The sequence below is a fragment of the Trichomycterus rosablanca genome, chromosome 3 (genome assembly GCF_030014385.1).
Source record: "Trichomycterus rosablanca isolate fTriRos1 chromosome 3, fTriRos1.hap1, whole genome shotgun sequence".
NCBI classification, from domain to species: Eukaryota; Metazoa; Chordata; class Actinopteri; order Siluriformes; family Trichomycteridae; genus Trichomycterus; species Trichomycterus rosablanca.
Window position 1 is genome coordinate 12,030,888 of NC_085990.1, and position 24,517 is coordinate 12,055,404.

The following is a 24,517-nucleotide window of genomic DNA, read 5'->3' on the forward strand; positions in this document are numbered from 1 at the left end:
CGGACTTTGTCATTTTTGTCTACATTACTGTTTTGTCTGAGTCGCATTTTGAGTTATTGTTTTGTATAAATACATTCTGTTTATGTAATTGTTTTCATTTATTTAGATTCATGGTTTATTGTATTGGAGAATTATTTGTTTTCTTTCTTTTCCTTTGGCTGGACAGGAGCTGTGGGCCAAAGCAGGAGGCAGACGGACTTTGGTGGTGGAACCGCTTTCACTTGCCCTGCAGTCTAGAGCACACTGGGTGTTATTGAGGTGTGCGGTGTGATCACGTGTGGTGTGTAGTGTAGGAGATTCCTTTACTTCCATATTTTCCGCTGCCGTGGTAAGCCCTCAGCCCTGTTCCTTCCTGCCCTGGTTGTCTTTATAAATTATAAATGGACCCATAGAGTATTAAATGTGATGTGGCTAATCATTTTATACTAATTGTGTCTGTTTTAGAACGTGGCTTGTCATGTGGAAACTTTGTAAACAATTGTTAATAAAACTAAGTGTTGGAAGTATGTCTCTGGTCTCTAAGTGTGTTCGAACCTGGGTGTCTTTCTTTCTGGGCCTTAAGTGCCCGTTATAAAATATTTCCTAGGGGTGAAATACCCCTAGGTGGCGTTGTCGAGCAACTTTAACCTAAACAAACAAACCAAACGTCCACCGCTCCGTCACAGTATTTATGGATTAAATCTAAGCTCAAAAATGTTTACAATGCTTAACATCACTTGCTACGCTTTTAATAAAATAATATAAATATATTCGCTTGAGTAAAATCCTTTTAAGTTACTTCAACCTTATAGGAAATTTCAGTATTTCCGTCACAGCTCTACACACAACACCTACACTTCAACCAGACACTAAAAACAGGTTTTGTGTGTTTTACTGACTAGATGTTTGGACTGAACCATCATGCTCCTCTTTGAGTTAAACATTCCAGATTGTTCATTAAAAGATCTTGTGAGTCTGACACAGATAAATAACTGATTAATGGTAACATAGTCACATATTTGTAAGACCATGAGGACATTCTGTTGCTTTATCTGTGGAACCATGTGTACTTGAAACATTGTTAAATAATGTCCTTTCATAGCTGTAACACCCACACCTACACACATTTCACTGTACATTTACATTTTCAGCATTTAGCAGGTGCTCTTATCCAGAGCACCCACAGAGGTGCTTCCACAGTAGACATTTCCCTAGTTTAAGTAGAGTACAGTCCAAGAACACAAAAGAAATTAATAAGAGCATTAGTAAGTAGAACATCGTTGTACAGTGCTATAGGGCCTGTACTGCAGATCAGATACTGCAGATCAGATACTGCAGATCTGTTACTTAACTGTGGTTAAAAGTATTTGTGTCCCAAGCTACCACATTATGGCTGCATTTAAAACGTGTTTCAAGTGTTTGTCTAAAACAAGTGTTTCTCTGTTTGGTACTTTTACACTGAATCAGCATGGTTAACCACAAACACAACATTGCTTTAATAAGACTCCCCAACACTGTCTTCAAATAAACATCATTTCTGCCAGGATAAATTTGGAAACACATTTTTACACTGGTGTGTGGATGTGAAAAAGCAGATATTTTAGGAAGCAGTAGCAAGTTCCATCTAGGAGTTCATTTAGACATTTTAGCTGATGATAAAATTTTGTTTTTGTTTTATCAGCTTTGCTTATTCATTCTCCAGTCCATCACAGGGTGCGAACACACCCACAAACTGGGGGGCTTTAGTATCTCCAGTTAAGCTGACTGCATGTCTTTGGACTGAGGAGGAAACCGGAGCACCCAGAGGCAGCCTACACAGACACATTGAGAACATGCAAACGCCACACAGACACATTGAGAACATGCAAACGCCACACAGAAAGGACCTGGAGCGCTCCACCTGGGAATCAAACCCAGAACCTTCATGATGTGGGGGCGACAGGGCTACCCACCAAGCCACCTTACAGCCTTGCTTATATATACAGTGTATATATATATATATATATATATATATATATATATATATATATATATATATATATATATATATATATATATATATTTGTTACATTACATTATATACAATCAAAGTAAAAAAACTGTAAACACTTGAAACACAATGTCATGTCAGTCCTGGGGTGGTTTCAAATCTCAATTTCTCTGAACTTTTACTGAACAATTTAAATACAAAATATCTTACGTTTATTAAACTTTTTTTTATCTGCTGGGTCAGAAATATACAAACGATTCACTTAAACGATTCACTTTGTGGTGTAGAATTTTTACCATACTTTCCAACTTTCAACTCCTTTGTTATTGATTATGACTGAAAATAGCTTGTCACTTTTTTGTGCCCATATAAACAGGGCTAGTGGCTAAAAATCCCAGTTGTCATCTTACACTGAGAGGAAATTTATTGAGAGTCAGATGTAATCCAAGAAACCAAAAAAAAAAAAAACAGACAAGAAACTTTTAACTTCAGCTATAGTACTGTAATATACATTATATGTACATTGTATGTAATGTACATTCGTATGTAAATGTATGGCTCTATTTTTCAAATATTATGAATTTACTTTTATTATATTACACCAGAAAAAAGTAATTTATAACCCATATCAATAATTTTTACTTATTTTACACATTTGTGCAATTCTTCACACTTATAATGCTGCTAATTTTTTTTTTTTCATTTTACTGCAGAATAATATTACATTCAAGGTCAAAGTTATTCAGTTGGGTTTGATACATTTTAGTATTTGGTCAGTGATTTGGTTACTGTAACACTTGTAACACTGTAACAAATTCCTTCTCCTAGAACATCTGTTAACCCTTAAATGTTCTCACCAAGAAAATAATGTTTAAAAATATTTCTTTGTATTTCTTAGTTTCTTGGGACTAAACCAACAACAAACAATGAATATATTTTTACCAGCGCACACAGTATTTTTTAATGAGCCTTTTTCATTGACAATTTTTTTTTTATTTGACATATAAGTTAGAAAGGCTGTTTTCTTCTACCATCTACCAATATTTTTTAGTTTAACACGTCAACCAAGGTGTAAATTATTTAGTATTTAGACTCAAAGTAACAAATGGTTGAGCAGACCATTAAAGGGTTAAGAAACACATGGGACACACTTTATTTCTGCTTTATAAAAGAGGTCCATGTTTCTATACTAGCTCTAACCTTATTATTAATAAATGTATTATTATAAACAATTTATAGCTTGTTTTTTATAATATAATAGCTTTTAGCATTAAAACAGGAGTGACAAGATGCAAAATGCAATTTCTCAGTCAAATTTCTGATAGAATATAGTGCATTCAGGTTTTACCTTTGTTAACACTGTTAACCCTTTGATGCACAAGCTAAGCAAACCCCTTCTAATACACAACATGGGTCAAAAATGACCCATATTCATCCATTCAAGAATATTTTCATATGCACATTTGTCAGTTATTCATGTATTTGCTGTCTTAGCTGATAAAAGCTATACTAGAATATGTAAACAGCTAGCAGGCAAATAGTATTGGACATATTCAAGATTCAAGAGCCTAATCTTTGGTTGTCTTTCAAAAGATCAGTAAATATGTTTTTGACTACAAACACTTACAAATGTCAGTAGTTTCTGTCAAATTCCATAGTAAATACATAAGGGTCCTTTTTGACCCATGTTGTGCATTAGAAGGGTAGTGATACAAAAATGATTTTTATTAAAAAAGCAAAAAATATAAAACTGAAATAAGGATTTGTGATGATCAAAAACAAGTTAATTGAAAAATTCATGGAAGCTTGAATGACGAAATTAATTTATTGCAAAGATATAGAAAATAAAAACTCAGTTGGGTCACTTTTGACCCAGGTTGTGCATCAAAGAGTTAACAGATTTTTAAAAAGAATTTTACTGTCCAAACAGTTTGCTAAAACAACCTTTACTGCAAATCTGCTAAATCCTCACAAACCGCAGTAAAAACCACACTGAGAGAACGACATTTCCTTGGGTTATAAAACTTCCTTAGACTCCATTAACTGATTGAACTCTTTGTGTGATTGTGTTTCTTTTTTCTGGTTTGTTAAGCTCTAATGAGAGTTTATTGATTTTAAAGTATAGTGATGTTAAATCACGAGACTCATACAAAGATTTACTAAGACTTCATGTATGTAATGAATAGGATAAATCAATCGTGCAATGCAGTAACATGGGGGACATTCGATTTGTGACCTGAAAGATACCATAGATGGACCCACTAATGATCTTTTAGGCGACTCAAAAAGTTATAAGACACTTTCTTTTATTTTCAGTATACAGTATGTCTTTTTAATATAACAATGTAATGCCTTACACGCTCATTTAGAAGCTGGGGTCAGAGTGCAGGGTCAGCCATTGTATGGCGCCCATGAAGCCGAAGGGTTAAAGTGCCTTGCTCAAGGACCCAACAGTGGCTGCATGGCAGAGCTGGTATTAATAGCTTTTATTGGATCACCATACAACAATTACTAATAATGTATTATGGTGTATTTTTAACCTGAATAACTTTAGGTGGCTTGGTGGGTAGCACTGTCGCCTCATAGCAAGAAGGTCCTGGGTTCTATTTCCAGGTCCTTTCTGTGTGGAGTTTGTATGTTCTCCCCGTGTTTCTGTGGGCTTCCTCCTACAATCCAAAGACATGCAGTCAGGTTATTTGGAGACACTAAATTGCCTCAGATGTGAATGTGTGTCCTGTCATAGACTGGCAACCTGTATGAGGTGTTTCTTGAATTTTGCCAAGTGAATCATACTCACAGCGACCTTGAATTGGATAAAGTGGTCGTTAACCAGATAATGAATGAATGAATGAATGAATGAACTTGAAGAATGAGGTAAGGAATTAATTCTAGATCCCAAGGGTAAAATAGAGCAAAAAGGAGGCAGTTGTAGTCTAGCGGTTAAGGTACTGGACTCTGGTTCAAGCCCCACCACTGCCAGGCTGCTGCTGTTGGGCCCTTGACTCTTATTTGCTCAGACTGTATACTGTCACAGTACTGTCAGTCACTCTGGATAAAGGCGTCGAATTTTCATTGGAATTTCAGTGGTTCTTCACAATATTGATCCAAAAATCAAATGCTGCTTTATTAACTGTCGGTGTAGAAATTATGAACACTTGTTTACGCAATTTCAGGCTGAAAGTTTTCTTATAAGAAGTTTTCTAGAACATAAACCGGTAATCAATAGTATTAATCACGTGTTGTTGTTCAGAAGGACCGAGACTGCAAATTGTAAACAGGAACTAAGTGCTGAATTAACACGTCCAGGTATAATTACAGTGATTAATGAACCGTTAACTGGTAGCACTTGAATTGCAGAACTGAATTAGCACCTCAAGTCCAGCTGCACACAAATTTATACTTCAACTATAAATCTTGTGTAGTCAGAAGGGCTGATTTAGCGAGACGCGTGTATAAAAGTGATATATGAGCGTAATCATATTTAGTCTACGAGGGCAGTGTGTTCAGTAATATATGAGCACTTCTGTGTAGCGAGTTGACTTGATTTACGTGTTGTGGTTAGCACTGGAACCAGATGATTTAATTAGCATGGAAGGCAGCCGCTGGAGTTTTGCCAGACCAAACTCATCAAAGCATGTGTTTATGGATCATGCTTGGTGGAAAGGAGCTGGAACAGAAAACGGCCTTCCCCAAACTGTTGCCACAAAGTTGGATACATAATTTATTTAATACAATTAATTTTACCTATGTTAGCAATTAAATTTATTAATTCATTCATTTTTATTGACAGCTTTATCCTGGTCAGGGTTGCTGCAGGTCCAGTTCTACCAAGAAACACTGGGCGCAAGGCAGGAACACCACAGACAAGGCGCTAATCTATTGCTGGGCTTTGACCATCCCACCACCCGCAGTCAATCATATCTGTGAAGATGCCCAGTAGGCTAATAGATCAGGTTTGCAATGGGTGTGGCATAAAATACCTACACTCAATAAATAGGCTGGCTGTCTACATTAACCATATAGAGTACTTCCAAGGCATATATCAACTTTACATTTACATAAACAATGATTCTTGTCTCTGGTCATGGTCTGTAAAGAGTTTGGCATGTTCTCTCCCTGCCTGCTTGCTTTTTTTGGTAGGATGGGCTGCTCTTAATTTTATTTAGTTGTGAGTGAGTGATTGAGTGAGTAATGCAGTGCATTAAGTTGGAACCGTCTTCAGGGTGTAGTCCCAATTTCTGCACAGTGTTTCAAGTTGGCACCAGAACTACCATGACCCTGACTAGGATGAAGCATTGGTGAAAATAAATAGATGTATTTTACATTCATGGGTGGCACGGTGGGTCTGGGTTCTATTCACCAGCTGGGTGGCCAGGGTCCTTTCTGTGTGGAGGTAGCATTTTCTCCCTATGTCCACGCAGGGAAGACATGCAGTCAGGTCAATTTGAGCTACTAAATTGACCTAAGTGTAAATGTGTGTTTTTGCCCAGTGATGGACTAGCAACCTGTCCAAGGTGTTTCCTGTCTTTCACCCCAATAAATATGACCGCCGTGACTCTGTCCAGGACAACGCGGAGGTAAATCAGACATTGAATTAATGAATGTAATTTAATCATATCAGCAGTAGATGCCACTCAGCAACTTGTGTCCTACACACCTGGTTTTGATCCTTTTTTTTGGTCACAGGTTAATATACTGTACCTATTATTTCTGGTTTGGCTTGGCTTGTTTTGTTGGTAATAAGTTTTGGTTCCCCTTAATAGTTAACTTTTTTCTACACCCTTGTTTTGTATACCAGTGCTCACACTGTACCTGTATAACAGTATTTGGATTCTATCCTCCAACTTTTATGCAAATGTTTAATTTGCATTCAAGATAACCTAAACAGAACTGATGAATGCCAATGTTTTTTATGGTTTAGCACGGTGAATAAAATGGGTCAAACCAACAGCTTTAGCAAAAAGGAACAGTGATCATAGGTAGAAGCTCTTTGACAGGGATACACACCCCCTTACATGGTAGTTTTTGAGGTAGTTTTGGGGAAGCCAGTGTATTTTTTCAACCCACAATGTCTACTACCAACTTTTTAATAAGGTGGTATGTGGGCAGCCATGTGGTAACTCACTTGGTCCATTAACTGTTTTGCATGGAGGTATATTATAACCAACAAATGTAAAGCAACTTAACAAGACCAGGCAAACACTCTTTCTTGATGATGATGTTCCAATATGTTCCTAAGATGTAATATGTTCTGTAATTAGGCAGCACAGCTGAGCAGGGGGAAGTGCTCTTGCCTCAAAGCAAGAAGGGCCTGTGTTTGATTCACCCGCCGGACGGCCAGGATTCTTTCTGTGTGGAACTTTTGACTGAATATGCACAAATTCCCACAGATACACTCAAAGAGTGTAAGCTCTTATACACTGATCAGCCATAACATTAAAACTACCTCCTTGTTTCTACACTCACTGTCCATTTTATCAGCTCCACTTACCATATAGAAGCACTTTGTAGTTCTACAATTACTGACTGTAGTTCATCTGTTTCTCTACATACTTTTTTAGCCTGCTTTCACCCTGTTCTTCAATGGTCAGGACCCCCCACAGGACCACCACAGAGCAGGTATTATTTAGGTGGTGGATCATTCTCAGCACTGCAGTGACACTGACATGGTGGTGGTGTGTTAGTGTGCTGGTATGAGTGGATCAGACACAGCAACGCTGCTGGAGTTTTTAAATATACCGTGTCCACTCACTGTCCACTCTATTAGACACGCCTACCTGGTTGGTCCACCTTGTAGAAGTAAAGTCAGAGACGATCGCTCATCTATTGCTGCTGTTTGAGTTGGTCATCTTCAAGACCTTCATCAGTGATCACAGGACGCTGCCCACGGGGTGCGGTTGGCTGGATATATTTTTGGTTGGTGGACTATTCTCAGTCCATCATTGACAGTGAGGTATTTAAAAACTCCATCAGCATTGCTGTGTCTTATCCACTGATACCAGTACAACATACACTAACACACCACCACCATGTCAGTGTCTTTGCAGTGCTGAGAATGATCCACCAGCCAAATAATACCTGCTCTGTAATGGTCCTGGGAGAGTCCTGACCATTGAAGAACAGCAGGAAGGGGGGCTAACAAAGCATGCAGAGAAATAGATGGACTACAGTCAGTAATTGTAGAACTACAAAGTGCTTCTATATGGTAAGTGGAGCTGATAAAATGGACAGTGAGTGTAGAAACAAGGAGGTGGTTTTAATGTTATGGCTGGTCGGAGTAGGGTTTCATATCAATGTCTATGATAACAGTATATCTAAAATGTTTTTTTTATTTAATATAATTATTTAATATGTGGTCAAGCGTCCAAATACTTTTGGCCACCAAGTGTACACACAGTTGGCATGATAAAACTTACATATACTGTGAAACTGGCTAGATCTCCCACCCCTAAAACATGCTATATGTATAGTACTCACCAGAACTAGGCTGAATCTTTCCTCAAGCTCCTCTTCTGAAGGCATGGGCAACTTAACTGCAGCAGGTTGTTTGGAGACCCCAACAGTATTCTGAGGCCCTCTGACTTCTCGGCCAGGAGACACATCCATGCCGCCTGTCGTATTCCCCATGGTTCTTTCTATGACTTGTTCACCTTCATGTACTGACACAGAATTGCTGCCACCTAAATGCTGATTCTGACTGACACATTAAAATGCCAGCCATAAAAACCCAGCAGCTCCAGATTATCCAGAACGTTCAATCCAGGACTTGAAGAGTCTGCTTGTGCCCAAATGGTGTTTAGATCCAAGAGCTCAGAAGTACATTGCTTTAAGTCAAAATTTTAATCCAGTATGATCATTATCATGATGCAGTCTTGTCACCCGGTCTAAAGACTGATGAATTAATGAATAAATTAAGAAAATACAATGTAAAAAAGAGGCATTAACAGATGAAAAATATCCAGCAGTTCTATTTAGGTCTGATGGCTCAAAATCTTACCTGATGCAGTATTGTCACCCGGTCCAAAGACTGATGAATTAATGAATAAATTAAGAAAATACAATGTAAAAAAAAGAGGCATTAACAGATGAAAAATATCCTGCAGTTCTATTTAGGTCTGATGGCTCAAAATCTTACCTAGTATCCTGGGTTTGTGATTTCTTTGCCAGTGTCATCCATGAAAAGAGAAGAGTAAAGAGAGGAGAGGACAGGACAGGACAGAGCAGGACAGGACAGGTGGAGAAGAGTCACTGCTCACCCTGAACATGAACAGCAGCATATGCAGAAAGTACAGAGCTTGCCAGGATACCACTGGGCCCTAAAGCCACCAGGTTAACTTCTCTCCTGTTTCATATTTCGTTACAAGATAACATCACATCAGACAGAAGATCTGGGTTCCTTGGTTTAAAGTTACATCAGAAAGGAAACGAGTCACAATGTATAAATATGTGTACTATGTGGCCAAAAGTATGTGGACACCTGACCATGAGCTTATTGGACATTCTATCTCAAAACCATGGGCAATAATATAAAGTTCCACCCGTTGCCCTCAAGCTGCCAATGCAGCCAATGCCCGGGAAGGCTTTTCACAAGATTTTAAAGTGTGTCAGTGGGATTTGGCTATTCAGTCAAAAGAGCATTTGTAAGGTCAATGATGGAGTTCAGTTGGGGATTAAGGTCAGGGCTCTGTGCAGACCACTGAAGTTCCTTTATACCACACTCATTAAATCATGTATTTTAGGACCTCACATTGTCCAATGAATTACAGTCATACCCAGACTATCACAGTAATACCCAAACCTTTCACAACATGTTAGCAATGGTCATGGCTAAAACACCTGAACTTTATAGGTGTCCACCTATTCATGGCTATGGAGTGTGGGGGAAATTTCTTTCTCTTTTTTGCCCCATTTCCAAATTTAGTTGTTTTCAATTCCCAAAATGTGTATTTTGAGCCTGGTCTCCAATTTTCTCTGTAGTGATTGATTGACTACATCTAGTGACTTGTCTATGCTTATATAGAGGGCTAATTTGACTGCACATATCAAAAAGTACAAGGAATACTGGTCTGTGTAAAAAGATTAAAATAAATCTCATCTGGATGGCTAGATGTAATTCATGAATCATCAAAAATACATGTGTCATAAAGCAAAAGCTGCTGAAGCATGGGTATAACTGGTCACAGCTAAAGGCTGTCATAATGATAAAAGTCCTTATTTCTCTTTTCTTTTGTCTAAGCGATTACTTAAAAACTTCAGTAGAGCTTTAAGGCACATGTTTGAGAAGTGACTTCTTTCTTGGTATCTAAAATGTGTGGTGTAAATGTTGAGGCACACCAGGACACCAGATTCTGCCAATATCATTTTCGATTATGACAGGTGGTATCAGATATCGTGGGTTGAGTTACATCCTTTATTTCCTTCAAAACATAAACTCATTCCAATATAGCAGAGTTGACTCATCAGATCATATAACATTCTGCTTTTGTTTAGGGGTCCATGGCTTTATTGACTTTCAATAAAAGGTTTTCTAATGGCTGTCAGAACATGAATTGCAGCTTCGTGAATCCTAAAATGAACAATTATTGTTCAAACTGGGTCATCTAGGTGCTCATTCGGTCCTGTGGATTAATTTTTTTTATCTGGCTGGACTTTTGGACCATTTAGCAACTGTCCTGGAACCTGTAACATGTAATACACTGATCAGCCATAACATTAATACCACCTCCTTGTTTCTACACTCACTGTCCATTTTATCAGCTCCTTTCACCATCCATATAGGAACACTTTGTAGTTCTACAATTACTGACTGTAGTCCATCTGTTTCTCTGCATGCTTTGTTACCCCCTTTTCATGCTGTTCTTCAATGGTCAGGACTCTCCCATGACCACTACAGGGCAGGTATTATTTGGGTGGTGGGTCATTCTCAGCACTGTAGTGACACTGACATGGTGGTGGTGTGTTAGTGTGTGTTGTGCTGGTATGAGTGGATAAGACACAGCCATGCTGGTGGAGTTTTTAAACACCTCACTGTCACTGCTGGACTGAGAATAGTCCACCAACCAAAAATATATCCAGCTAACAGCACCCCGTGAGCAGCATCCTGTGACTACTGATGAAGGTCTAGAAGATGACCAACTCAAACAGCAGCAATAGATGAGCGATCGTCTCTGACTTTACATCTACATGGTGGACCAACTAGGTAGGAGTGTCTAATAGAGTGGACAGTGAGTGGACACTATTTAAAAACTCCAGCAGTGCTGCTGTGTCTGATCCACTCATACCAGCATAACACACACTAACACACCACCACCATGTCATTGTCACTGCAGTGCTGAGAATGATCCACCACCTAAATAATACCTGCTCTGTGGTGGTCCTGTGGGGGTCCTGACCATTGAAGAACAGAGTGAAAGCAGGCTAAAAAGGTATGCAGAGAAACAGATGGACTACGGTCAGTAATTGTAGAACTACAAAGTGCTTCTATATGGAAAGTGAAGCTGATAAAATGGATGCTGAGTGTAGAAACAAGGAGGTGGTTTTAATGTTATGGTTGATCAGTGTATAACGCAATCAGTGAAAATCTGGGACTGGATAGTCTGCTTCTAATCTACTATATGGCAAATTAGCATAGGCCAAATTGCTAGGTCTACTGGCAAGTGTAAAACTTTATTTCAGTAATGCACCGCAACACAAAAAAGTCATAAAATCCAACGAATTTAATAAATTAAAAAGCTTTGTCGATTTACAACGTCCTGTCATGAAGCCATAAAACAAGTGTAGAATATACGGTGAACACTCATGCCATCTACTGTTAGTAACAGGTCAGTTCACCCAAAAGTGGCAGAACGTTCAGTTGTTTGATTTTGGTCCTTTTGAGAGCAAAATCGAATAAAAACATGCTAAATGTTCTATTGCATGTTTAGTTCATTTTCTAAACGAAATTAAGTTAACACATTATTTGCAGATGGGGCACAAAAGTCCAACACGATTACAATCATCAGACTCTAGCCTTTATTGTACAACAGTTTTATAAGAAACAAACTGTAATTTAGCTTTTTGATGCTTGTTATTACTAGTTGCTCATGGATCTTTGTCAGTTTGTTTATTAGGATTTTAACGTCATGTTTTACACTGGTTACATTCATGACAGGAACGGTAGTCACTCATTACACAAGATTCATCAGACAGGCAGAATTTTGCATATATATACTGTATATATACAGGGTGGGCCATTTATATGGATACACCTAAATAAAATAGGAATGGCTGGTGATATTAACTTCCTGTTTGTGGCACATTAGTATATGGGAGGGGGAAAACTTTTCAAGATGGGTGGTGACCATGGCGGCCATTTTGAAGTTGGCCATTTTGGATCCAACTTTAGTTTTTTCAATGGGAAGAGGGTCATGTGACACATCAAACTTATTGAGAATTTCACAAGAAAAACAATGGTGTGCTTGGTTTTAACGTAACTTTATTCTTTCATGAGTTATTTACAAGTTTCTGACCACTTATAAAATGTGTTCAAAGTGCTGCCCATTGTGTTGGATTGTCAATGCAACCCTCTTCTCCCACTCTTCACACACTGATAGCAACACCGCAGAAGAAATGCTAGCACAGGCTTCCAGTATCCGTAGTTTCAGGTGCTGCACATCTCGTATCTTCACAGCATAGACAATTGCCTTCAGATGACCCCAAAGATAAAAGTCTAAGGGGGTCAGATCGGGAGACCTTGGGGTTCTCCCTGTGTCTGCGTGGGTTTACTCCGGGAGCTCCGGTTTCCTCCCACAGTCCAAAAACATGCAAGTGAGGTGAATTGGAGATACTAAATTGTCCATGATTGTGTTCGATATAACCTTGTGAACTGATGAATCTTGTGTGAAGATAAACTACCATTTTCTGTGTAACCAAAAGTGTAAAACATGACGTTAAAATCCTAATAAACAAACAAACAAACTTACAAGTACAAATAAAGTACATATATTGAAGTTTTGCATAACTGTATTTGATTATTATCCTGACTTACTCACACTATTAAAAACAATAGTGCTTTAGTCGAGATGATGGTTCATCTGCATGCTTAAAGACTTCTTTGCATTATGAAATGTAGGCCTAATTATCGTTGGAAAAAAAAATAATGCAAACCACTTTTAATGTTAGTCCATGGTTTTGTTTGTGTCCTTGTTGCCAGTTTTAAACCTATCAATCTCCCTGCTGAAACATTCTCTTTTATCTAATTAAGATTTTATTCGTTCTTCTTTTATTTCTGACAGAAGAATGTAAGTTTCTGACTGCTTTGCTCTGCACATACAGAAATAGGGGCAATTATATGGAAAGGATAGTTTAAATTATACGTACGTAAAGTACGAACGCACCTTGCGCACCCTACGCAAATTTATGAACTAAGCGTGCGAGCATGCGTAGTGAGGCTCTCATTCCGTGTGTTTTTGATAAATAAGTTTTCTTTTGATTTTGTGCTTATAAATGTAAACAGAATAACATCCATTTGTAAAATTTAAATGAACAAGGATACATGTATTCGGTCTCTATTTAAAATATACATATTTATTCACCCAGCAAACACAACTAAGCGGTACGAGTTAACCATACCATGGTGATGGTAACGTTTCATCCAGAAGTGAGAAGAAACCACCCAGAAACACCTTTTCTCCACTACATTAACAACGTTTCTCCCATTTCATAAGAAAGAAGAGCCCATAGCTGCGTCCGGAATCGCATACTTCCATAGTCAATAGTACACGAAATGAGGACGCGAGAGCGGTTAGTATGTCCGAATACATAGTATAAATAAAGAGGTACACGAGAAGTACCCGGATGACCTACTTATTGGGCAGCCATGTTTGAGTATGCAAGCGATGCACACTTGCGGTCCGCTAATGTATCCCATAATGCAACTGGAGCTGCGTAGGCGTTCAAAGCGGAATAAGAAACAAGAAAGATAGCGGAAAACGGAGTCCTCTGTTCACAAGTGTAAGTAAGATAAATAAAATAAAACATTTTATAAATAACAAAAACATGATAAATATCCAAAATTTTGGCGAGTGTGGTTTGTAATGAGTCTGTAACTATGGTGATACTACATCATCACGTCCCCACGTCATCACTTGACGTTGGCAAGATGGCGGATGTAGTACGTAGTGGTGTTGTGTGCATACTGCATACTTCTGTACTGAAAGTACGTACTTTTTTACCGGCCGAGTAGTGCATACTTCCTCCAATCTAGTACGTACTCTGTAAGTATGCGATTCCGGACGCAGCTCATGTCTGTACAGACAGTAGCAGCTCCTCTCACATCTTACATGCTCACCTCGCTCCTCCCCTCCGGTGTTTTGTTGTGGTACCATCACGTGACTAAGCGGCACTGAGAGAGCAAACACATGTAGCAGTGAGTGAGAGCGGCTGAGAGAGAGGGGCGAGGTGTGGGGATATTTTACGGCAGTACATGAAAATAGGGTAAAATTTTGGATTAAGTTAAGAATTACTGAAACAGCAGATTGTGTTTCAACCCTCAACCACATTATTATAAAATGCTAGCCATTTCGCAAGAGCCGGACATATATTCATTTGTATCTAGTAAAGACTGTAGTGAGGTAAAGGTTCAGAAAATGGTTTATTATGCTAGCCCACCATTGGCCGGCCAGGTGTTTACAGACATGATTGGCTATGTCTGGGATGGAGAGAAGGGGGTTTCCGAAGCCCTGAGATAGATTGTCACCCTGTCCTGGGTATTCTTGCCTTGTGCCCACTGCCCAGTATTAGCTCTGTGAGGCTGTAATTCAGTGATATGCTACAAAAAGCACAAACAGCCAGTGTGTTGGAAAGTAAAGACGAGTGGCGTGTATAAGCCACAAAATAGCCGAACTAGAAAATACAACAGTTGTTTTTTTCTTCCATAAAGGGTTACATTACACCCTTAACCACCAACTTTTATCACCACACACACACACATTCACAAGATATAAATAAAAGAAAGAAAGCCAACATAATTTTAGAGTTTTTAATTGAAATCAAATCCAAAAGGTTTGAGAGGGGAATGTTAAGCATCTATGATTGTGCTTGATTTAAAGGTAGTGTACAGAACCCAGACACACTTGACTTTCATTTTTACAACCTACACCATCTCGCGCGAGCTCAGGAATGAAAACTAATTTGCAAACCAGAGGGGAAAGAAAGAAAAGACAACAAAAGGACAATCGAGGATGGAAAATGATCTTCCCAACCTGATACAGGTTACAGCTGTGCTTACTATGCCTAAACCAACCAGGGTGAAATTTCTGTTTGCTTTTTTCCTCTAAAATATACTAAAAGTGAACCTGTAGAAAAAAATAAACATCTGTCCCATATCCGGCACGCCTGTAACACTTGTGGTGGATTATATGAGGTTATTGCCTAGAATGGACCTGCTCCTGCGCTCCAATACAAGCTTTAAAGTGCCTGTATTGATTTCCCATCATATCAGCTACCTCACACTCTGTACTTTTTCTGACCAAGCAGTTTGGAGTCTGGCTTTGCACAATCATGGATTTTGCATTTAAAAAAATTTTTTGTAGAATTTCACCACCAGAGTAATGATTTGGTGTATAAAATTACATTAAACAGTTTTATTTTGACAAGGTCAGAAAGAAAACTCAAGCTGTCATCTCATGCTGAGAAGAAATGTGCCTGGATTGTTAGATGTAATTCAAAAACCACCAAAAGTAGATCAACCATAAATAAAAAAAAATACACAGGTGACAATGTCCTCCATCAAGCATGATTTATATCGTCATGGGCTTAGAGTCCTTCTCCAAAATCAGCACCCTAAAGCTTGACTTAAATGTGTTACTGATCACACGGAAAAATCAGAACCAAAAGCAGGGGCTTCTCTTTTTTTCACCACAATCTCTAAACCCATAGAGATGAGTTTGCTCGACTGTGGACAGTGTCACTTGTGTTTTAGGAGCTCCTAATTTCATAATTTCGGTATATTTATAGCAGAACCACAAGTACCTTTTTTTGGACGTGTGTTTCAGACAGACTGCTATGACATATTTTCAAATGCCTTTTCTTAGTCTGAGTCACAGCGGGCCTGGCTCCACTGGGGTCACTGGACGCAAAGCAGAAACACACTGGACAGTACGCCAATCCATCACAGTGCTTAGGCCAGCCCTCTTTTCTTGAGACATAGTCAATCTTGTCCGCGTATATGCCTGGCCACCCGATAGCACCGCTGACGTTCTAACCCAGATCAATGGTTACACTGCAATACCCAGGCATGTAGTTTCTAAAAATAGCACTAATAACATCTGGGTTTGAATCTCAGCAGTGCTATTGACCAGCCAGGCATGACTGACATGACTGGCTATGCCTGAAAAAGCAAGGGATGGCTGAAGCCCTGTGATGGATTGGTGCCCTGTGCAGGATGTTCCTACCTTATTCCAGGGTGTTCAGACTGCTGCAACCCTGACTAGGATAAATATAAAGGAAAATCAAATAAAAAGAGTATTAAATTGGAGTAAAAAATAAAGGAACAGACACCTATAAAGATATTCCAGAATAACTGATGGTTTTACATTATTATGTCGACCATGACAGCCCTGTTAAAACAACAGATCAACCCTTCAGACACTGAAAGGGATTTAACAGATGAGAAGCAAGGAGTAGTTGATAGGGGGAAGTCAAAATCAGTGCTAGAAAGCAGGCTGCAAACCCTAATTTCTCCATTGTGTAAAATCCACATTCATCTGAGAATGAGAATGGGGGAAAACAAGAGTGTGAATGAAGGTATGTGAGCCGGTTTTGTAGGAGGGGTGTGTGAAAGGCACGCGGGGGTCCGTCCTCAATTCGAGCACACGAAATCCTTCGTATTTTAAACACACATTCACGCTCACGCACATACTTCAGGTAAACACGTTCCACTCAGTCATACAGAGCATATCCACACACACGAACACACAAAAGCATATACACATGCATACACAGATTAAGAGATGGGTGGAATGGTTCATTTCTGGTTCTTAAGCTGGTTGGAGAGCCAGTCGAGGCCCTCGTAGAGACCGTCTCCGCTCGTGGCACATGTTGCCTGTATGTACCAGTTGCGATGACGCAGCGCGTGAAGCCCCAGCTTGTCTGTGATCTCAGCAGCGTTCATCGCGTTAGGCAGGTCCTGAAAATCATTACGACAATGAAGTGCATTTTAATCTGGAAGCCCTATCTACTGGATGACTAAAATTTTATAAAAGTCAAAGAACTTTAACCCAGAACTATCACACACGCTCCCTCTGACTTGTATCCAGTAGCTCAGGGTTTTTCAAACTTTTTTTCAAGCGACCCATGATGTTTTGTTCATAATTTTTACCGTGACCCAAACAACAGAACGCATCAAATTAATCAAAACATCGAATTCATCAAATCAGGCACTCAGGAGGCGCTGTGGTAAAACACGCTAGCACACCAGAGCTGACATCTCGATTCGAACTCATCACGAACAATGATTGACTCATTCACAGGAAGGGTTCTGGAGGGGATTCTTCATAACTGATGCAATTACAACCACTGGCTGATTGATGGCACCGGTACAGGGGCAATGGATAATGTGGACAGTGTGTCTTTCCATACACAAAGCTGAACCACATATGAACTCGCCTCGTGCAGGTGAAAAGATGCAGTCGGCTACTGCACATGTGTCAGAGGGGGCGTGTGTTAGTCACGGCATAGAGAGGAAGCGTAATGAAATCGGGTAATTGGATACGACTTGAGTAGGGGAAAATTGGGGGGAAATGCCAAAAAAAAAAAAAAAAAAAAAAAAAAAAAAAAAATGTACCTAATTAATAGAAATGGTGGTATTCTGGTCCCACTGTGGGTTACAAGGTCTAACGTAAAGCCTCCACAAAAGGGCATTTGTGTACAAGTTAATTTTTTTTACCAGCCTGCAAAGGCCGCAATTGCAGCAGCACTGAGAAATCCCTTTAACCTTCCCACCCTCGGACATTGCCAATCATGTCTTTCAAGGCACCTGGCTGGCTGAAAGCAGAGCTGAGATTCAAATTCGAGAGCTCAAGAACTCAGCAGTGATGGGCTAGCTTATATGACTGCTGCACCACCAGAGAGCCCAATACAGTTATTTTTAAGGCAGCTACTGAAATGAACTGTAAAAACTAGAGATGGACCGATCGGGGTTTTTGGCACCGATTCCGATCTCCGATCTCCTTTCAGGGACATCGGCCGATAGCCGATTCCGATCGGGGAGGGGGGGGGGGGTGGGGGGTTAGCAGTAAATAAACTTAAAAAGAGCCTCACAGTAAAGATAAACCGGAGCAGCGCGCGCGTGTGTGTGTGTGTGCCTTTAAAAGAGACGCAGTTACAAAGTTACAGAGACGCTTTGTTCACAGTATCGCTATAAGTGATTCATTGATTCATGAGTTGATTCGTTTTTATGTGAAGCGTAAGTTTCTCTTCTCAGTTATCTCTCCGTGTTTACTGTTATTAATTAAATGTCGTGGTTTTAAATAAACACCAGCCACTACAGAACATTTTGTGTGACTCTCTTACATTAAATGAATAAACTTTTGCCTCTGATTGGCTCTGTAACGTTTTCTGTTCTCATCTACATCACAAGTAAGAACCGCTTCCGATTTACTAAAGTGAACCAGGAGTTTATATAACGTGCTGATAGAATCGACTCAGATGTGACCGGGTTGAATTATCTTTTTAAAGTAAATATTACAATCAGCAAAATTACATCGTAAGAGCTCTCACGATGGTTTCTGTACGATTGTTGATAAATGGTAATGTGATGGTTGGTGCTTCGTAGCTCAAAGTCTGGATCAATCCACTGAGCTGTTAACTTAACATGGTCTTTATATATCACACCATCGGATCGGCTACTTTTAGGAAATATCGCTGATCGCCGATAGCATATTTTGATTAAAAATCGGCCGATACCGATTCGTAGCCGATCGATCGTCCCATCTCTAGTAAAAACCTAAAGAAGTCAGCTAATACACGAGCCAGTTCAGCTGCAAATTAAAATCGACTTTAATAATTTATTGTTGGTGCACCTAAAATTGAAATACATACCTGTTTATTTGCAAAAACAAGAAGCACAGCATCCCGCAGCTCATCTTCTGCCAACATTCTCGTCAGTTCCTCCCTCGCTTCATTCACTCGCTCCCTGTCGTTACTGTCCACTACAAAGATCAGTCCTGATAGAGGTAGAAATGACAGAAATTATGTTTAGAATCTCCATAGTCATGTTTAGTTAATTTAATACATGACCTTACATAGAAGTGAAAGGTGACTAAAAGTATGCAGGTAAGAAAAGAATAGTTTTTTTGCATAATACATAACGTGCATTCAAAGTATTCTGAACTGTCACCGTTTTCCTTTGATTATTATCTCAGTAACTGCATGTTACAATTATTCTGTGCTTTTTTTTTTATCACGGCCATGTCCAACAATCGGCTGCTGGCTGGACCTCAGACATTGTTTAGTAACACTTCTCAGACCAATACACATTTTATTTAATTTTGAAATAACCCCCCACCTCAATCTAGTCTAATCCAGTTCCCATTTGTAAATCCGCTGCCGCATCTTAAAAATTGTGTATTGTAGCACCTTTAGTACTCACAAATATTAAAATATAAAATGGACTATCTATTAAACACGGAGGTAAAAAGGAAGCTAATAAATGCATTTAAACTCTCAACTGAGGTAAATTGTTAATTGAAGTGAAAATTCAAATAAAATTAAATATTATAAACCAGATTAAATATTCTTAGCCTCTCATCAAATGATTTAATAAGGTGTTAAAAACAGTAGAACTTTGACTGTATAATCTGGCAGTTACCGCCTCCAAAACAGGAAGCAAAAAGGAAACAGGTTGCAAAACTAAAGCGGTGTGCCCTTTGCGGTCAGGAGAAAGGCATACGTGTGTATCTTTTACCTTGCGTGTTCTGAAAGTAGTGTCTCCACAGCGGCCTGATTTTGTCCTGACCGCCGACGTCCCACACTGTAAAGCTGATGTTCTTATACTCAACCGTCTCAACGTTAAAACCTGCACAATAAACGAAGAACCAACGTTACACACTCGAAAGCTGTATTTTCAGGACAATTTCTGGCTCCTTTTCACCCCCCCGCCATTTCACATCCTGTCTCCACACACCACTGATAAGGCAGAAACAAAGACGAAGGCACGGTACAGTAAAAACTAAGGAAAAGCAGGACGCGGTAGGAGGAATGGGTGTGGGTGTGTGTGAAAAAGACGAAGAAACTGAAAGAGACTGTGTGCCTGTGCAAAAAAGACTGAGAGATAGTGTCCAAAGAAAATAAAGACCAATTGTGAGTGGAGCTGGAAAGGAAAATATAGATAATAAAGAAAATAAAGAGGCCTTGACGCCTTAAAGCCAGTGCAAGAGGGTAGCTAGGAAGGGTTAGACACTGCCTATGATCAGACCTACACAGAAAAATATCACATCACACAGCAGCCATTTGTGGGACTGCTGTGTCCAAAAAGAAGTTAGTGAAAACTCACAAAGGTCATTTTTAATAGAAACAACTAACAGACAGTTCAGGAGATTTATTTTCAAATTCATGTTGTTCGGCTTCAAAATTCAAACGGCTGTTGTTTTTTTTATTTCCACTCCCTTCTAAGGGACCCTTTAGGGTCTCTACAACTAAGGGCGTATCCTGCAAAGAGGATAGAGCTTAATCTTGATCAGCATAAGTGTACACCATGAATCTGTTAAGAAATCTGACACAGTTATACACAGATTGTGCTAAATAAACAAGAAACAAACCTAAATATCAGATACCTGATTGTCATTATTCAATGGTTAACTATTAATCAATAAGCTTCATGCTTTATGAATTAAAAAGCAGCTTAAGAAGCAGGCTTGTGAGTTTAAAAAAAAGTTACACACAGATACGCATGTGAGGGTATGTCACAAATCAGCAACATCATTCTGTACAGGTCTGTAAATTCACTCTCAGCTCAAATCAAGACTCAGCTTTCAGAAATTAATTTAAATGGCATGACAATGACTTCTCTGTTGTTCATCAGTTAACCACTGAATCATTTACATCCCTAGTACCTTTCACTTGCAAATGATTTGGCTAATTATGATTATGCAAGAACTAAATGTCAGATTTTACACTCCTACAATTTTCTGCAATGGTAAACACCAGGGTCGTAACCAATGACTTTATTAATACAGTCAAATAGATATCTCATCTTTTTTTACCAGTGTCTCTCAATCTAGTTGTATCCAATTCCCCAGCTGTAAGTTTCTCTTGCTGCTGCAGACCCCTACTCTGACGGAGGCAGGCCACAGACTATCACCCGCGCCCTATGCTTTGTTAAATCCTTATTGTGGCAGTTCTGTCTGTTCCTCACAGCTAACTCTGCCACTTATTCTATTTAATTAAAGCAGCACAACAGTAAAACGTAAATGTGGATGAGCCACAAACTGCCAACAGGTTGTCTGGTGGCCAAGCCTCATCGATTCCTGAGTACATGAAGGCTGTGGTGACTGGTACGGACCAACAGAAGAACTAACGTCTTAAATTACAGATATTTTTAATCCTGGTGATGAGGTAAATGTGTCACAGCACAGTGCATCAAACCCTTCTGTGTTTGGGGCTGCGTAGTAGTAGGATAGTCAAAGTGCCCATGCTAACTTCCCTTTACCATCAAAAGTACCTACAAAGGCAAAGCAATGGCAGAATGTCGAGTGGTCAAATCCTGTCTAGGCCACCAGGATGCACTGTAAGTGGATCCACCTGTAACCTACTGAAGTTAAAGGACCGGCTGGTAATATCCTGAAACCAGATATCACAGGACTTCAGAGCTGCTTTGACAGCATGTTAGATAAACAGCTCTAATGTTTGGTGCATCAGAGCATATAATGTGCATTGTGCCTCTTTTCTTGTTAGAATAACCTTTAAAAAAGCACTGTGAGGTCAAATGTTTATATTTTATGCATCTAGCTAGATAAAATGTGTTTTTTGATGTGTGTTCTTATTTGACCATTTTGTTGCATCTAACAAAATAAACTTTTGATTTTTGGTGTCATGCATAGTGTTGAATACAACTTCAAACTTGTGAAGGCTGCATGATGTCAGCCGTGCAAGATGGCAACCCCAATATTATTATTATTCAATATTATTATATTTATCTGTTTAATGAAATTTAGTTCATCATTACGCTCATTAGTAAGTCCATATTTAGTATTACGTAGGACCCAGAGTTAAAAAGGATTAAAAGAAGCATTGGTTATTAAACATACTAGACTGACTGACTGCATTTGGTGGGAGGTGGTGTGAATTTGATGTAATAAATAAACCACAATAACCATGATAGATTCTTACCTATGGTGGGAATTGTGGTGACAATCTCTCCCAGTTTGAGTTTGTAAAGGATGGTGGTTTTGCCGGCAGCGTCCAGGCCCACCATGAGGATCCTCATCTCCTTCTTCCCAAACAGGCTTTTAAACAGGTTTGCAAAGACATTCCCCATCCTCTCACGTCTGATAAGGAGTAAGAGAGAAAAGACACGATCATTAATAATGAATCAGAATCCTAATTTAAAAGATCGTTGTAATCTGAGACAAAAATCAATCATTCAAAACTGCTTTTAGAAGTGAGTTGAAAGGATGCCAGTACTGATACAGTATTTTGATATTTAAGAGAAGTGCATCATTAGAGAAGTGCTGTAATGTTACTTTTACACCCCATATTTAGATTACAAAACAACGTGTTTGCAATATGTTTGCAGATTTTGCCATTTTTTTTACAGGTCAATGGTCGAAGGTTAACTGTTAACTGTTAACCACAATGCTGTCACCATGGATGTGACTTTAGTATAAAGGTACTAATCTCTATAATTTTTGGTGTCTGAATACTTTTCCTCATGTCAATTTAGTGACGTATGTAAAATCTATACGTACATTTTTATAGTTATAAATACACAATCAAAAGGCATCGTGTATATACATGTGCACTGGGAGTATATTAAATTCAAAATAGGTAAATACGTCTTTCCCCACAATTACATGGTGTATTTAATCAAATGTAATTTTAGTACGCGGCACCTTGATGATGGTTGACAATTGACATAGCAGGTTAGCTGACAGCTATCCAGCTGTTAACTACAGGAGCGAAAGCCGGTTCATCTGACTGGTCTTAGATAGCGGCTGTCTCATACTTCGTACTACTGTACTGTATGAAAGTATTACAAATACTTACGTACTATTTGTTATTCTATATAACAATGTAGTATTTGACTGAACGTATTTAGTACACCCATATTCCGGTAGATCCCGCCCTCTGCACTCACATTGGCTAGAGTCTCAAAAAAAAAAAGTCACTTGATTGATGGTTAGAAGTAGCCAACCAGAGAGCCGAAACAAGATACAACCAGCCAATCATCCCAATGGAGAAGGCGTCATGTAGAAAACGGGTAGGGTATGATGAGGTATCGAACAAGATAGGCTATCGACTCAATTGCGCCACACTAACATAGTAGTTACATTCTGGCATTAAGTAAAATGAATAAAATACTTTATAAAATCATAATCTTACCGGACACTCGGTGTAAAAAGTACTCTGTACTAATTCAGCTCGTAAACAAGGCTTCTGGAGAATTCTCTGCCACCGCTGTCACGTCAAAAATGGCGTTACGTACACCTCATCGCAACCGGCTTTACAAACTCCGCCCTCAAAGACAAAACAATCCAATCAAATGTGTGAAAATCTTCCTACAGCCCGCCCCTTACAATACTGATTCACTCACAGTCGGGAGGGGCAACGTCACGTGTGTCCGAAAATATTTCACTGAAGGCAGACACGCCTTAGTTTACATTAGCTGACCCTTACACACCAGTCATGTTCACATTCAGGCGGTACCGCGTCGCCGAAAGTTTGTGGACACTTCACTCTTTTATTCATTTTTACTACTTGATCGTGGTCGCGGTTGATCCTGTGTCACACAGAAACCCTGTGCAAGGCACAAGAATCTAACAGTTGCCCACATATTTAATTACATGTAGGAGCAATTAAGCCTAACCAGTCCACCTTCTGCATGTTTTTAGAAGTTGAGGGGAAAGCTGAGTACCCAGTGAAAGTCCTTAAAGACAGTGATCAGGAGCAAAGCTTAAAACTAGATTGGGGCATAGGAGCGTCAGCATGATAAAACTGCCTTTCTTTGTAAAGAACTAAGGATCAAACCACATTTACATTTATGACATTAAGCAGCCTTTATGCAAAGCGACTTACAATTGAGCCTGTATGCATTGCAAGCAATTAAGGGTTAAGAACCTTGCTCAAGGGTCCAACAGTGGCAACCTGGCAGATGTGGGGCTTGAACCAGTAACCTTACAGTTACTAGTCCGGTACCTTAACCGCTGAGCTATCACTGCCCAAATGATTAAAACCGCCCCAGACTATTATTCTCCCTCCACCATACTTTGCGAATTGCATTATGCATTCAGATAGGTCACATGTTCTTCTGAGATTTACCAAACTTTGATTCATTCATACATTAGACTGCTA

At 39.2% G+C, this 24,517-nt stretch overlaps 2 protein-coding genes across 2 annotated transcripts in view; both read right to left on the bottom strand.

The window, feature by feature from the left end:
• The window catches only part of fmnl1b (formin-like 1b), a 43,240-nt gene extending 34,644 nt beyond the window's left edge, over positions 1 to 8,596 (bottom strand). The window contains exon 1 of the mRNA XM_062992711.1: positions 8,447 to 8,596. Within this exon, the coding sequence (XP_062848781.1) occupies positions 8,447 to 8,596 (150 nt within the window). The remainder of the gene's footprint in view (positions 1 to 8,446) is intronic.
• A 6,377-nt stretch (positions 8,597 to 14,973) lies between these two features.
• Positions 14,974 to 23,656, bottom strand: arf2b (ADP-ribosylation factor 2b). The gene is made up of 5 exons (XM_062992696.1): positions 23,549 to 23,656; positions 22,337 to 22,494; positions 19,914 to 20,024; positions 19,049 to 19,173; positions 14,974 to 17,135 (listed from the first exon to the last, which is right to left on the bottom strand). The coding sequence occupies exons 2-5, from the start codon at positions 22,482 to 22,484 to the stop codon at positions 16,974 to 16,976; spliced, it is 546 nt and encodes a 181-aa protein (XP_062848766.1). The 5' UTR covers positions 22,485 to 22,494; positions 23,549 to 23,656; the 3' UTR covers positions 14,974 to 16,973.
• Between the last annotated feature and the right edge of the window lie 861 nt (positions 23,657 to 24,517).